At 37.3% G+C, this 16628-nt stretch overlaps 1 protein-coding gene across 2 annotated transcripts in view; it reads right to left on the minus strand.

Moving 5' to 3' along the window:
• The window catches only part of RDX (radixin), a 98561-nt gene that overhangs the window by 28982 nt on the left and 52951 nt on the right, over positions 1–16628 (minus strand). For both annotated transcript variants that reach the window (XM_015100904.3, XM_015100903.3), the window contains exon 10: positions 15580–15710. In XM_015100904.3, coding sequence (XP_014956390.1) covers positions 15580–15710 — 131 coding nt within the window. The remainder of the gene's footprint in view (positions 1–15579; positions 15711–16628) is intronic.

Consider the following 16628-nt stretch of genomic DNA (forward strand, 5'->3'; position numbering starts at 1 on the left):
AATTCTAATTTTCTCATTATGAAAAGAAGCTGAAACAGTAGCAAGGAATATAATCTGTAAAGTTTTTAAAAATTAGCACATCTTTAAATGAACATACACCTCGTTTTTAACTTGAAAAAGGCCTAATACATTTTAAAACTCTATTTACACTCCAAAAATGCAAAGAAATGAAAATTCTTTATAACTCAAGTTCTACCCTAACTCTAGAAACATATTCTTTATTTTATTTTTTAAAAATATTCTCTCCAAAAGAGAACCCTCCTACACTGTTGGTGGGAATGTAAAAACTGGTTCAGCTACTATGGAGAACAGTATGGAAGTTTCTCAAAAAACTAAAAACAGAACTATCATATGACCCCAAAATCCCACTCCTGGGCATATACCAAGAGAAAGCCATAATTTAAAAATATATATGCCCCCCAATGTTCGCTGCAGCACTATTTACAACAGCCAAGACACAGAAGCAACCTAAATGTCCACAGACAGAGGAATGGATAGAGAAGACGTGGTACGTCCACACAATGAAATATTACTCGGCCATCAAAAGAACAAAATAATACCATCTGCAGCAATATGGTGGACCAGAGACTGTCGGACTGAGTGACGTAAGTCAGAGAAAAACACATATCATATGATATTGCTTATATGTGGAATCTAAACAAAAGGGTACAAACAAACATATTTCCAAAACAGAAGTAAACTCACAGATGTAGAAAACAAACTTATGGTTACCAGGGGATGGGGGTGGAGGGAGGTATTGGGACTGACATATACATACTATTATACATAAAACAGATAAATAAGAACTTGCTGTATAGCACAGGGTACTCAATTCAATACTGTGTAATGGACTATATGTTAAAAAGAATCTTTAAGAACAAAAAGAGGGGATATATGTATAACTGATTCACTCTGCAATACACCTAAAACTAACATAACACTGTAAATCAATTGCAATTCAATGAAAATTCAAAAAAAAACAAATGCTCTCTCCAGACTTTTTTGAGAAAAGATATATCGCTCTTTTGAAGTTTTTATTTCATTCATGCTGGGTACTCGTGGCATGTGGGCTTCCTCGAGTTGCAGCACAGGAGCCTACAGGACTTGGGCTCAGGAGTTGCAGGGCTCAGGCTCTCTAGCTGTGGCGTCCAGGTTTAGCTGCCTCGTGGCATGTGGGATCTCAGTTCCCTGACCAGGGATCGAACCCATGTCCCCTACATTGGAAGGCAGATTCTATGCTTTACCACTGGACCAACAAGGAAGTTCCCTCTCCAAAGTTTTGACCAAACAAACTGCTATCTATTTTTAAAAATCTATAAAATAGCACACTTTAAAACTTGTGGAAATTTTTACTTATCTAAACTAAGTATTAGATAAGTAAACCCAAGACATTAAGACTGAAAACAATACTTAATGACTCAAATAGAAATTTTGATGTAGATTGTATGAATTCCTGAAAATTCTGAATTATTAGTACACATCCATTCCTCAAGCAGGAAGATAAGAAACTAGCATTTGGTGATGAATGAGATGAATTTTAATCCTTAAGTATACAGATCATAAAGTTAATTCTCTTATTCTAACGAGCTGAGTGAGAAAGGAAAATATTACTAGCATAAAGCCAAGAGTTTAAATCAATTTGAAAGTACTAATTTTAAATATTATTCTGACAATCTATGTTAAGTAGCAAGGACATCTGTGACAGAAGACAACAGAATGTCATCTACGAAGATGGGTGCAATGTCCTACAAAGGATGACTCTCCCATTCTGTATACTTTAGAAAAGAGGGAAACCTAAACATCTATAAGTCAAAAGGTATGAAATCTAACTGTCACATACAAATCACCTTACTGTTCTTATGTTTGCTGTTTTTGGTCAGAACTAATTTAAGTAACTACAGTTAAGACTTGGGAGAAAGCAATGGCACCCCACTCCAGTACTCTTGCCTGGAAAACCCCATGGATGGAGGAGCCTGGTAGGCTGCAGTCCATGGGGTCGCTAAGAGTCGGATTCGACTGAGCAACTTCACTTTCACTTTTCGCTTTCATGCATCGGAGAAGGAAATGGCAACCCACTCCAGTGTTCTTGCCTGGAGAATCCCAGGGATGGGGGGGCCTGGTAGGCTGCTGTCTATGGGGTCGCACAGAGTCGGACACAACTGAAGTGACTTAGCAGCAGCAGTAGCAGTTAAGACTTGGGAGGGTTTGAGAAGATTGGGAAGAAAAATGACTTTAAACTCTAAAGTGAAAAATTCTATGTGGCTATTTGGCTATAAAGATGAAATGTATGTAAAAAAGGATGTTACTGAAGCTAAATTCTAGAATTAATTCATTTTAGTATTTGTCTTCTAAAACTTAGACATCAGAGCTAGCTAACCTCTCTAACTCTTATTATAATATTCTATCTGGTTGACTGACATATAAAATAAAGCTTACAAAGTTCATGACTTTATCCTTCTTCTAAAAAAGTAAACAATTAGAAAAGTTTACAAATGAAAACAAAGCTTTCTCTCATAATACAAATTCTTTCTGTACTATGATACAATAATGAAAAATAAGTCTGGGTTACAAAGTTAACTTTCAAAATAAATATTTCCCAGTATTCTTTATTTTCTATCAGTTTTTTTTTTTTTTTTGTAGTAAGTATTAATTTGAGGAACAGGAGATAAAGCAATGATTGCTTTGTGGTATATTAAGAATTACACAGAAGTCTAATTTTTTAAACGTTGAGAAATTAACTGAAAACTTCAAATCTACTCTAGCCTCTTCTAGAAAGTAAGATTTTGAAGTGCCATACATCTCACAAAGATCCTCCTGCTTTCCCCTCCAGTGAAGTGTAATTTGTAAACTACAACTCAGTGATCAAACCCAACCCAATATCTTGTTTTTGTAACTGAAGTTTTACTGGAACTCACACCCTCACTCATTAGGTATTCTATATGACTGCTTTCATACTGCAGTGGAAGAGTTGAAAGCTGTAACAGATCATGTGGCCTGCAAAGCCTGAAATATTTACTATCCAACCCTTTATAGAAGGAGTTTGTGAACCCATGAATTAGAATATTTCAGAAGTTCCCTGGCAGTCCAATAGCTAGGGCTCAGCGCTCTAACTGCCTTGGCCCCAGGTTCAAGCCCTGATGGAGGGAACTAGGATCCCACTGGCCACGTGACACAGCCAAAAAAAGAGAAGAGAATATTTCTATGAAACAAACATCCCTCCAGACCTTGGATCAAGTTAGAAGTGCTTGAGGAGAAGGATTAGATAGGGAAAGTGAATAACATCAATGTTTTTACCCATCTGGGTCATAAAAATCTAGAACCTACAATTTTTGAGGATCTGGCAAGTGGGAAGCCAAGGAATCTGGCTTCTTTTAGAATCTCAGCTCTTTCAGGATGAAGGGGGAAAGTTCCCAGAATAAATTGTTTCTCTCACTAATAGTACACAGCATACTGATGTAGATGGTTATGGAAGTTAAATTAGGAGTAGACCAGGAAAGTTATTCTAAGTTCAAGCTAATAAAATTTGTGAGTTTCTCTTCTTAACCAGGTTTGAATACAAGTACCATTTGATTTTGACAAGTCTAAGACTTTACAAGCCAAATGATCTCTAATGTTACCCCAAGGGCAAAGATGGGAAACTATAAAATTACAACAGTTATAAGTAAAAAATGTACTAATAAAAAAAAATCTCAGAAGGAGTATATATATTTTTTCTTCCTCTTTCCAGTCTAGGGCAATAGTTTATTTTTACACTGGAGAAAGAACTAATACTATTGATATTATAAAACAAAAGCAAAAGTCTTATTATTAAAATTCTTAGAAATCACAGAAAAAGAATATGATCATAAATTACTCGCTGAAAAAGCAATTTTAAAGTATCTGTACTACATCTACACAATGAAGTATTGTGTTATTGTAAAAAAGTAAGGAAGATATCTGAATACATATGGACTTTCAAGATTACATTAATTGAAAACAGCAAGGTGCAATTTGTTTAAGAAACAAGTGGCAAGAAAAGCATATCTTTGTGTGTATATCATGTGCTTGCTTATTTTATATTAAAAAATGGTATATAATAGTCCTAGCAGAGTGGAATAAAGGCAGAGCCTGCAATATTCTATCAAGCTGAGAAAACAGGGATCTAGACTCTGAAACTGCAAAAGCATCCAAGACTTAAAAGGACAAGATCCTGAAAAGAAATAAGTATAAAAGTCTCAAAATCTGCGTGTTATTTCCCCTCAAGATATTTGCCAACTCCTAAAATGTACACATATGGGCTCAAATACTACAGAAACAAGTAAAAAGTAGCTGTAAGAGTGCAAAGAGCTGATCTGAGAGATTAACACTCTCTTGCAGTTTGGGAATCAAAGGCTGGATTCAAGGCCCTTTAAGATCATAGAACTGTCTTTCAGATGATGCCTCCAAATGGCTACAGACTAGCAGTAAAACTAGAAAGAGACCAACCTTAACAAAGCCTGAAACCCAGCACAACTTCCTCGAGTGACCTGCACATTCTGTCTGTCACAAGGAAATTAAATCCTCTCTAAAAAAAATGTAGGCCTTTCTTGGTGGCTCAGATGGTAAAGAATATGCCAGCAGTGCAGGAGACCTGGGTTCAATCCCTGGGTTGAGAAGATCCCCTGGAAAAGGGAATGGCAATCCACTTCAGTATTCTTGCCTGGAGAATCCCATGGAGGAGCCTGATGGGCTACAGTCCATGGGGTTGCAAAGAGTCAGATATAACTGAGTAACACCACTTCCCTCCCTCACCAGCCCTGAAGGAAAATAACACCATCTAAAGTCTCTATAACTTTTTCACATACAGTGTCATGCATCTAATCAAAACTACCAGGCATACCAGATAGGACCAAACGAGGCCCTTTAAAATCCCCTCCTCCACCCTAAAAAGGGAAAACAGACTACAGAATAGACCCATAAATTAGCTAGACATTGGAGTTAACAAGCAAGGTCATTAAAAGGACTATGACTGATACTGCTCATCTAGGAGAACCTGGAAAAAAAGCAAAGCACGAGGAAAATTTCAAAAGCCAGACAAACACTGGCAATAATGCAGAAATGGATTTTCAGAAGTCCAAAAAACCCTCTGCAAAGATGCCAAGGGCCAGAGTCCCATTTGTAACTATAAAAGTTCAATTTACCACCCTTTTTCTTATGACTATGAATATAGTCTTTCCTTTACTACCTTCTAGAAACTCCATACCACCTTTACCTTTAGGCTCACCATCTACAATTGCTTCATAAAGACAACCAGCTAAACACTCAGCTCTTTAACAGAGACTAAACACACTGCTAATTTTATTTTAGCAAAACAGTGAGCCACACACTAGAATCATGCATTAAAGGAGAAAAAAGAAGCCATCTCGAAAAAGATAAAACATTTATAACCACCAAACAAACAGCAGAACTTTAAATGTGAAGACTGTGTTAAGCTCCTCCTGTGCCTGAAAAGGAAACATTAAAGGGAGAAAATCTGAAAGAAAAAAAAAATGTATACACACACACACACACACACACACACACACACACACACACACAGGGGCAGTGGTGGAGAACTTAACAGAAAAGCATGATTTTAAGTGCCAACTTAGAAGATAAATCAGAGTTATGGAGCTTTCATCACATTCAAAAACTGTTATCACATCCTCAAGCCACAGAAGTTTGCAGCAAAAACATTTCAACAGCTGATCTTCCTCTCCTGGAGTTTCCATTTCCAGACTATCTTCTCCAGGAGCTCTCTCTTCAAAAAAGTACTGCAAATAACTAGAATGGGAGGTCACAGAAGATTGGAGGAAAGGAATAGTTAATATAGCAAAGAGAAAACTACCAACCTAGGAATGAACCAGGATGTGCATCACCTCACAATACCTTGGGAGGAGAGGGTTTATTTTGTGAAACAGCAGCATATTCAGATTGTTGACTTCAATGGAAGACCCTAATCTTGGCAGATATTAAACTCTTCTGTAGACATTAGATGTCTTCTTATAAACTAAATGGCTCTCTAATAATGTTTTTCAAGTAATTAATATTTTCCATTTCTCAACCTCAGGATTATAAAAGCATATAACATGTAACCATTAACAACTAATACCATAAAAGATTAAAGATAAAGTAACATGGCAGCCCAAGAGTCACCTTACTCTGAAACATGCTTCCTACCATTTTACTGTATACCTATGACTTATTTATGAGACACATGAGTTAAAAATCTTTTTAGATACAACTAGTAAATGAACTCTGTGGCACTGGCAGTTCAACAGGTAAACTAATAGGTGGAACAAAGTCTAGCAATAGATTTATACATAGAAACTTCTGGATTTGTGACAAAGGTGATGCTACATATGGTACAAAGTCTTAGCAACAAATGGATCTAGGTCAGTTAGAAATACATGTGGGTAAAAAATAAACCTTGACCCTTACAAAAGTCACATATATGGACTACGGACCGAAATGTAAAAGGTCAAACAAAATTTCTAGAAATAGTGAAGAATAGTAAATAATAACACATTCATAATCATAAGGAAAAAGAGTTATAAACAGAGCTTAAAGTTGACTGTCTTTTCATTAAAAGACACCAACCATTAAGAGAGTAAAAAGGTATACCATGGACAGATTTTTTTTTTAATAATTAATACATGTAAAGATTTCCTTTACATGATTAATAGGATCAATAGATCAATAGGAAAAAGAAGAAAATTCAATGTTTTTTTTGAATGGGCACAACAAGTGAAAAGGCACTTCAGAGAGAGCTATAAGGATTTGCTAAGGCACTCAAAGTCATCAGTCATCAAGGAAATACATTGTACTAACTGTATTCACTAGAATGGCTAAACAAACAAAAAAGAAATCCCGACAATAATGAGTGGGGGATGTAACGATGAAGATGTAGAGCACTGGGAGGAATGAAAATTGACACAACCACTTTGGGAAACTGATGGCAGTATCTACAATAGCTCGTTACAGCTGTGATCCTGCAGGTCCACTCACAATTCCAGGTGTGTACACTCAACAAATTAGTGGGTAAGTACACCAACTACTATTTTCAAGAATGCTCATAGCAGCCTGATTTTATAATAGCTTCAAACAGGAAATATCCCCAATGTCTATCACCAGTAGAATGGATAAACAGGTAAATACGTGCAGTCAAATATTATACAATAATGTAAAAAAAAAAACAAAAATTACAGCTATCTGCATAAGTCTGAGCAAAAAGAAGCCAAAAATAAGTACACATGAATTTCTATGTGTTCAAACACAGGCAAGATGATTCTAAGATACTGTGCCAAAAACTCAACTAATAACAGCCCAAAATAAATAATAAATTGGACTTTATCCAAATTTAAAACCAAAGAATACCATCAACAAAATGAAAAGATTACCCACAGGAGAAAATATTTGCATATTATATATGTGATATAGATATGAGATTTACACAGAAATTTTTAAAAAGTCTTATACCTCAACAACAAAAAGACTTGATTTGCAGAGAAAATCTGAAAATACATTTTTTCCAAAGAGATACTAAGAATATGGAAACATGCTCAACATCATTAGCCATTAGGAAAACGCAAATCAAAACCACAATGAGACAGCACATCACTGCCATTTATGATGACTATAATCCAAAAGACAAACACTGTCAAGTGCCGGTGAGGATGTGGAGAACACATGTCTTGCTGGTAGGAATGTTAATGGCAAACAGTTATCTTAGAAATTAGATAGGCAAGTCCTCAAAAAGTTAAACATATGGCCCAGCAACTCCACTCTCAGGCTTACAGCAAAAAGAAGTGAACACATATGGATACACAGTAACCTGTACACAAATGTTTACAGCAGCATATTCACAACAGTCAAAGGGTAGAAACAACCCACAAGTTCAACAACTGATGAAAAAGTAAAACGTAGCATCATATGCATAGAATATTATTCAGCAATGAAGTCCTTCAAAGATGCTAAAACAGGATGAAACTTGCAAACATTATGCTCAGCACAAGTCACAACAGACCATGTTTTGCATGACTGCATTTATGTGAAACGTCCAGGACAGTAAAGTCTATAGAGATAAAAAATTAAATCAGTAACTGCCCAGGTATGGGGGGTGGGGAAGCAGGGAGAAATGGGAATAAATGGGAGTGACTGCTATCAGGTATGGGACTTCTTTTAGGGGTGATGAAATTGTTCTAAAATCTTGGCGACAGCTGCATAACTCCTGTGAATAATACTAAAACCTATCACCTCATACACTTCAAACGGTTGTGTGGTATGTAAACTGTATCTCAACAAAGCTACTTGAAAAAAAAATAAGACTAAACTTTATGATGATATAAATCAGAAAGATATCTCACATTCGGGACTTAAAAACTGACTTGGAGGAGACACAATAGGGGGTTCCCTGAGGGCAGGTAATGTTTATCTTGTTTTGGGAAGTTACAGAAATAAATTCATTTAATAAAAATCCACTGAGCCTTACATCTAAGAGGTATGCACATTATTATACCTATGAAAAAATTTCAACAAAAAATTTTTACTGTAACTATATTGAAAAAAACATCAGTAAAGTAAATTATTTACTTCCATTTTAGAAGTTAGGAACCTAAGGAAATCTAGAGGCTAAAAATGACTTGCTTATGGTCATACTGTAAATTAGTATCTGAATTAAAGCTTGACTTCTATTTGTAAACAATGCATACATAAACCCCCTCCTGCTCACAACTATTACTTTTATCACATTACCCTATTTATCTCCTTCACAGCACTTAGAACTACATAAAATGATTTTTATTATGTTACATTTATTACTCTGTCTTTCCTCAATAAACTGTAAGCTACACAAGTGTAGGGATCTTATATGTTCAATACTATATCCCCAACAGCCAGAAAACGGCCTAGAACAGTACTGGGTGCTTAACAAGTTGTCGTTGCTACTCAGTAGTTCAATCGTGCCCAACTCTTTGCAACCCCCTGAACTGTAGCCCTGCAGGCTTCTCTGTCCATCACCAACTCCTGGAGCTTGCTCAAACTCATGTTCATTGAGTCAATGATGCCATCCAATCATCTCTGTCGTCCACTTCTCCTCCTGCCTTCAATCTTTCCCAGCATCAGGGTCTTCTCTATTGAGTCGGCTCTTTGCATAAGATGGCCAAGTACTGGAGTGTCAGCTTCGGCATCAGTCCTTCCAATGAATATTCAGGACTGATTTCCTTTAGGATGGAATAGTTGGGTATCCCTGCAGTCCAAAGGACTCTCAAGAGTCTTCTCCAACATCACAGTTCAAAAGCATCAATTCTTTGGCACTAAGCCTTCTTTACTGTCCAACTCTCACATGCACACATGACTACTGGAAAAAACACAGCTTTGACTAGACCGAACTTTGTCTGCAAAGTAATCTGTTTTTTAATATGCTGTCTAGATTTGTCATAGCTTTTCTTCCAAGGATCAAGCACCGTTTAATTTCATGGCTGCAGTCACCATCTGCAGTGATTTTAAAGCCCAAGAAAATAAAGTCTGTCACTGTTTCCATTGTTTCCCCATCTATTTGACATGAAGTGATGGGACCAGATGCCATGATCTTTGTTTTTTGAATGTTGAGTCTTCAACCAGCTTTTTCACTCTCCTCTTTCAACTTCATCAAGAGTGTCTTTAATTCCACTTCACTTTCTGCCATAAGGGTGGTGTCATCTGCATATCTGAGCTTATTGATATTTCTCCCGGCAATCTTGATTCCAGCTTGTGCTTCATCCAGCCCAGCATTTCCCATGATATACTCTGTATAGAAGTTTAGTAAGCAGGGTGACAATATACAGCCTTGATGTACTCCTTTCCCAATTTGGAACTAGTCTGTGGTTCCATGCTTCTTGACCTGCATACAGGTTTCTCAGGAGGAAGGTAAGGGGGTGGTCTGGTATTCCCATCTCTTTGAAGTATTTTCCACAGTTTGTTGTGATCCATACAGTCAAAGGCTTTAGCACAGTCAATGAAGTAGATGTTTTTCTGGAATTCTCTTGCTTTTCAATGATCCAATGGATGTTGGCAATTTGATAAAGCTAGCTCAAACATCTGGAATTTCTCAGTTCACATGATGCTGAAGCCTAGCTTGGAGAATTTTGAGCATTACTTTGCATGGGTGAAATGACTGGTGCAATTGTGTCGTAGTATGAACATTCTTTGGCAATGCCTTTCTTTTGGATTGGAATGAAAACTGACCTCTTTCAGTCCTGTGGCCACTGCTGAGTTTTCCAAATTTGCTGGCCTACTGAGTACAGCACTTTAACAGCATTATCTTTTAGGATCTGAAATAGCTCAGCTGGAATTTCATCCCCTCCACTAGCTTTGTTCATAGTGATGCTTCCTAAGGCTCACTTGACTTCGCACTCAAGGATGACTGGACTTCACACTTTGGCTCCAGGTAACTGATGACACCATCATGGTTATATGGGTCATTATGATAGCAAGTATCCAGAATGAAATCACTATACCCCTAACTCTTTCCTATGGCTTGTTTTTTGTGAAAGTGGAAATTCATTTTGAAATGTGGTATTTTTTTAGAACAGAAACTAAATTCAAGTTTGGCTGTCATATGTCAAATAAAGTTACCAATGTTATCTTAAAAATAGTTAAAGAATGACAAAGGAAGCTAAATAATCTAACAATAATGAATATGCAATGCAAACTGTTAGCATGATTCTGTTTAATTATTTGTGACATTTCAAATTTCAAATAATACCATCAATATAAAATTTTTAAGAAAACGACAATAATGAAATACGTTTCTTTTCAAACAAAAAATTATTAGTTTATCTACTAAATATCATGATTTAGAAATGGTTAGAGCTACTTATCATTTGAATGAGAACTTAGCATAAATTACAAGACAACTGATGCAGAGTTTAGGACAGCCTGGAAAGCTTTATTATTAGGAAAAAAAAAAAGAGGAAACAAGCAAAACTGGATGTCCTTCACCTTAAGATGACTGATTTGAAACTGTCTTGACAAGGATGCTCTATATTTTTTCTTGCGTTCTATCTTCCTTATATTCTTTAGTGTTCACTTACTTAAGTACTTGTCTATATGTAAATCAGCAATATTTTTATCACACATCTAAATAAGATTGAAAGATTTAGTAAATAGCTATTCTCTCAGAAAAGTAATTATATAAGTGAAAAGCTGCTATCCTTCAATCTTCTTTTTAAAATCAAAGCAGTATCATAAATTTCTTTAAACTTTCCTTCTATAAAAAACACTTTAGTACATTCTAGCTTTTTCCCCAAGATTCTTCCTCTAATATAAATATTGTTTACACTCTTCACATAGCACTTAGCACGTTATCTAACTGTATTAAAATTTTTATGTATCCATCTCATTTCTACCAAGCACACAGGCTTCACTCCCATGAACACTATGTATCTGTCTGTCTAAAATTCAGCACAAAGTTGGCACATCGTGAATATCTGCTTTAATTGATGAAAAACCACCTGGAGTGGGTGAAACTTGTACAGTTGTGTCCAACTCTTTGTGCCCCCATGAACTTCTTCAGGCCAGAATACTGGAGTGGGTAGCCATTCCCTTCTCCAGGGGATCTTCCCAACCCAGAGATCGAACCCAGGTCTCTCACATTGCAGGAGGATTCTTTACCAGCTGAGCCACCAGGGGAGCCCAAGAGTGGTATAAACAGTATCAAGTTAGAATTCAGGAAACAAGTTTTACCCTTCCGCTATGGTCTGCAAACAAGTTTCTTGACTACCTCGGGGTTTTAAACTAAACAGTTTCTAGGTCTCTTACAGCTCTGAGAAGTATGGTTCCTCATGAGTCAGAGTAAAACCCAGGGCTTTTAAAAATCTATTTCTTCTCTTAGAAATATTATTTCCAATCATCTTACAATTGGGATGATCAATTTGTACATTTATAACAATCTTTGTGACTTCCTCCTTTAGCTACCCATCTGGGCAAATTATTCTACCCACTGCTCAAGAGCATCATCCCACCATCAGCTGATGCAAGGAGCAAAAATAAACCTTAAATAAGACTGATAGCTATTTTCAACAGAACTGAATGTCTGATTCTACTAGTCATCAGGAAAGCAAGTACTACCTCTTAAGAAGGAATACAGTATTTTATTTTGCTCAGTATCTTTTTTGTCTATTCTAAAGTTACTTTAAATTACATATATATGTGTCAGTATACTGTATTGGTGTTTTTCTTTCTGGCTTACTTCACTCTGTATAATCGGCTCCAGTTTCATCCATCTCATTAGAACTGATTCAAATGTATTCTTTTTAATGGCTGAGTAATACTCCATTGTGTATATGTACCACAGCTTTCTTATCCATTCATCTGCTGATGGACATCAAGGTTGTTTCCATGTCCTGGCTATTATAAACAGTGCTGCAATGAATTTAGAAAGATGGTAATGATGACCCTGTATGCGAGACAGCAAAAGAGACACAGATGTATAGAACGGACTTTTGGACTGTGAGGGAGAGGGAGAGGGTGGGATGATTTGGGAGAATGGCATTGAAACATGTATACTATCATGTAAGAAACGAAGTGCCAGTCTATGTTCGATACAGGATGCTTGGGGTTGGTGCATGGGGATGACCCAGAGAGAGGATGTTGGGTGGGAGGTGGGAGGGGGATTCAGGATTGGGAGCTTGTATACACCCATGGTGGATTCGTGTCAATGTATGGCAAAACCAATACAGTATTGTAAAGTAAAATAAAGTAAAAATTAAAAAATTAAAAATTAAAAAAAAATAAAGTTACTTTATATAAACCACACTTGCTAAATATAAATGTAGCCCTTCTAAACATACATTGTAGTTGGGACTTCCCTGATGGTCCAGTGGTTAAGAATCTGAATTGCAATTCAGGGAATGCCAGTTCAATCCCTGGTTGGGGAACTAAGATCCCACATGCCATGTAACACAACTACAGTCTATGCACCACAAAAAAAGATTCTGCGTGACAAAGTGAAGATCCTGCATTCTCAAAGCTAAGACCTGACACAGCCAAATAAAAATGATATTAAAATAATAAAACATTAATATAATGTAACATTTTGGTTACCTACTGTCTAGGAAGAAGGTTCTTTCAAACATGTTACCAAAAACAAACAAAACATGTCTACATATTTTTTAATATACTGAATATACTTGTGTATTTTTTAATATACTGAAACTAGAGACTGAGTTCTAGAAGAGTTTAAATAATCAGAATAGTACTCAAATATCCATAAAGAAATTTTGTTTAAATGCCAGAAAGCACTGAAAATGTATTTCTGTGTATGGAACCCTGGAGAATCCAAAGAAAAAAATTAACACAGTCATTTGTAATGTATAATAAAAGAACATATAAAAATATTTGAGTACTAAAGAAAATGAAAAACAAATATATGAGCACTGGATACGTGAATGTGCCTTAAAAATGTTTATGATTTAATTCCACTAACTATTAAATTGGCAATTAAATGGAATTAGGTCTATATATATTCAAATCCTGAAAGATGATGCTGTGAGTGTGCTGCACTCAATATGCCAGCAAATTTGGAAAACTCAGCAGTGGCCACAGGACTGGAAAAGGTCAGTTTTCATCCCAATCCCAAAGAAAGGCAATGTCAAAGAATGCTCAAACTACCGCACAATTGCACTCATCTCACACACTAGTAAAATGATGCTTAAAATTCTCCAAGCCAGGCTTTAGCAATACGTGAACCGTGAACTTCAGGATGCTCAAGCTGGTTTTAGAAAAGGCAGCGGAACCAGAGATCAAATTGCTAACATCTGCTGGATCATCGCAAAAGCAAGAGCGTTCCAGAAAAACATGTATTTCTGCTTTATTGACTATGCCAAAGCCTTTGACTGTGTGGATCACAAAAACTGTGGAAAATTCTGAAAGAGATGGGAATATCAGACCACCTGACTTGCCTCTTGAGAAACCTGTATTCAGGTCAGGAAGCAACAGTTAGAACTGGACATGGAACAACAGACTGGTTCCAAATAGGAAAAGGAGTATGTCAAGGCTGTATATTGTCACCCTGCTTGTTTAACTTCTATGCAGAGTACATCATGAGAAACGCTGGGCTGGAGGAAGCACAAGTTGGTATCAAGACTGCCAGGAGAAATATCAATAACCTCAGATATACAGATGACACCACCCTTATGGCAGAAAGTGAAGAGCTAAAAAGCCTCTTGATGAAAGTGAAAGAGGAGAGTGAAAAAGTTGGCTTAAAGCTCAACATTAAGAAAACGAACATCATGGCATCTGGTTCCATCATTTCATGGCAAATAGATGGGGAAACAGTGGAAAACAGTGGCTGACTTTTATTTTGGGGGGCTCCAAAATCACTGCAGATGGTGAATACAGCCATGAATTTAAAAGACACTCCTTGGAAGGAAAGTTATGACCAACCTAGATAGCATATTAAAAAGCAGAGACATTACTTTGCCAACAAAGGTCTGTCTAGTCAAGACTATGGTTTTTCCATTGGTCATGTACGGATGTGAGAGTGGGACTATAAAGAAAGCTGAGCGCCAAAGAACTGATGCTTTTCTTTGAACTGTGGTGTTGGAGAAGACTCTTGAGAGTCCCTTGGACTGCAAGGAGATCCAACCAGTCCATCCTAAAGGAGATCAGTCCTGGGTGTTCATTGGAAGGACTGATGTTGAAGTTGAAACTCCAATACTTTGGCCACCTGATGTGAAGAGCTGACTCATCTGAAAAGACCCTGATGCTGGGAAAGATTGAGGGCAGGAGGAGAAGGGGACGACAGAGGATAAGATGGTTGGATGGCATCACCAATTCAATGCACATGGGTTTGGGTGGATTCTGGAAGTTGGTGATGGACAGGGAGGCCTGGCGTGCTGCGGTTCATGGGGTTGCCAAGAGTCACACATGACTGAGAAACTGAACTGAACTGAGGTCTACATAAAAAACGGAAGTAACCTAGATGTTCAACAGATAAATGGATAAACAAGCTGTGGTACATAAAAACAAAAGAATATCAGTCATCCGTAAAAAGGAACAAATTTGAGTCAGTTTTAGTGATGTGGATGAGCCTAAAGCCTGTTATACAGAATGAATTAAGTCAGAAAGAGGAAACCAAACATGGCATAATAATTTGTACTGTATGTAGAATCTAGAAGAATGGTACAGATGAACCTATTTGCAGGGAAGGAATCGAGACACGGATGTAGAGAATGGACTTGTGGACACAGTGGGGGAAAGAGAGGGTGGGACGGATAGAGAAAGCAGCATCGACATACATACCCCATCACGAGTCAAATACACAGCTTGCGGGGAGTAGCTAGGGAAGACAGGGAGCTCAGCCTGGTGCCCTGTGAGGGGCTAGAGGGGCGGGGTGGTGGGAAGGGAGGGAGGCTAAAGACGGAGGGGACGTATGTACAATTTTGCTGATTCATGTAGTTGTAGGGCACTGTAAAGCAATTTTCCTCTGATTAAAAAATATATTTAAAAAAAGACAAATAAGATGTAATAGTATTAAGAAATACTATATTATCTGATGACAGAGCAACAATTTTGAATCCAGTATCAAAAAGAAACTTTTACCTTTCTGGGCTTTCATTGTCTGTTCTTCAATTTGCCTCAGACGTTCCATCAGCTCTTCCTTTTCACGTTCTATTCTTTCCTTTTCCTTTTCTGCTATTTCTCTTTTCTTCTTTTCATTCTCTAATTGAGCCCTTAAAAGGAATTAAACTGTGTTGTTACAAATTAATATATGAAAATATATACATGAAACCTAAGTACTAACTGTAAATCAACTAAGAAGAAATGACAGCATATCAATATTTTAAGTATTCGTTATATTTAGATGTATTCAAAAGTCATATAGTTAAGAATATAGGACTACAACACTGTTACATATACACACACTGGATTAAAATATTGATTTTAAGGTCACAAAAACTATAGTCAGTGACCGTTTAAACTGAACTCCTGACAATTAATTATATGTGAGCACAAAACAAGTTAACTGCACAGCTGCCATACCCAAGAACATGCCTTCTTTAGATTAGCTGAAACCACCCACTGGCATAAACAGCAAGGTTTGAAGGGAGTACACAGGCTGTTTCACTTTAAAAAGCAAATTAACATGGAAGGGCAAAATATTTCAACCATTAACAATTAATACAAGTTTAATTTCTAAGGTAGTATCAACTTAAGATGACAAATCAGTTTTATCTCCTTTGACAAATCCCTTAGAACGACAGTATGCATCTGCTGCTGCTAAGTCGCTTCAGTCATGTCCGACTCTGTGCGACCCCATAGACGGCAGCCCACCATCTGCTGCTGCTGCTAAGTCACTTCAGTCGTGTCCGACTCTGTGCGACCCCATAGACGGCAGCCCACCATCTGTTGCTGCTGCTGCTGCTAAGTCACTTCAGTTGTGTCTGACTCTGTGTGCCCCATAGACAGCAGCCCACCAGGCTCCCCCGTCCCTGGGATTCTCCAGGCAAGAACACTGGAGTGGGTTGCCATTTACTTCTCCAGCGCATGAAAGGAAAAAGTGAAAGTGAAGTTGCTCAGTCACGTCCGACTCTTTGCGACCCCGTGGACTGCAGCCTACCAGGCTCCTCTGTCCATGGGATTTTCCAGGC

Source organism: Ovis aries, chromosome 15 (genome assembly GCF_016772045.2).
Source record: "Ovis aries strain OAR_USU_Benz2616 breed Rambouillet chromosome 15, ARS-UI_Ramb_v3.0, whole genome shotgun sequence".
Lineage (NCBI taxonomy): Eukaryota > Metazoa > Chordata > Mammalia > Artiodactyla > Bovidae > Ovis > Ovis aries.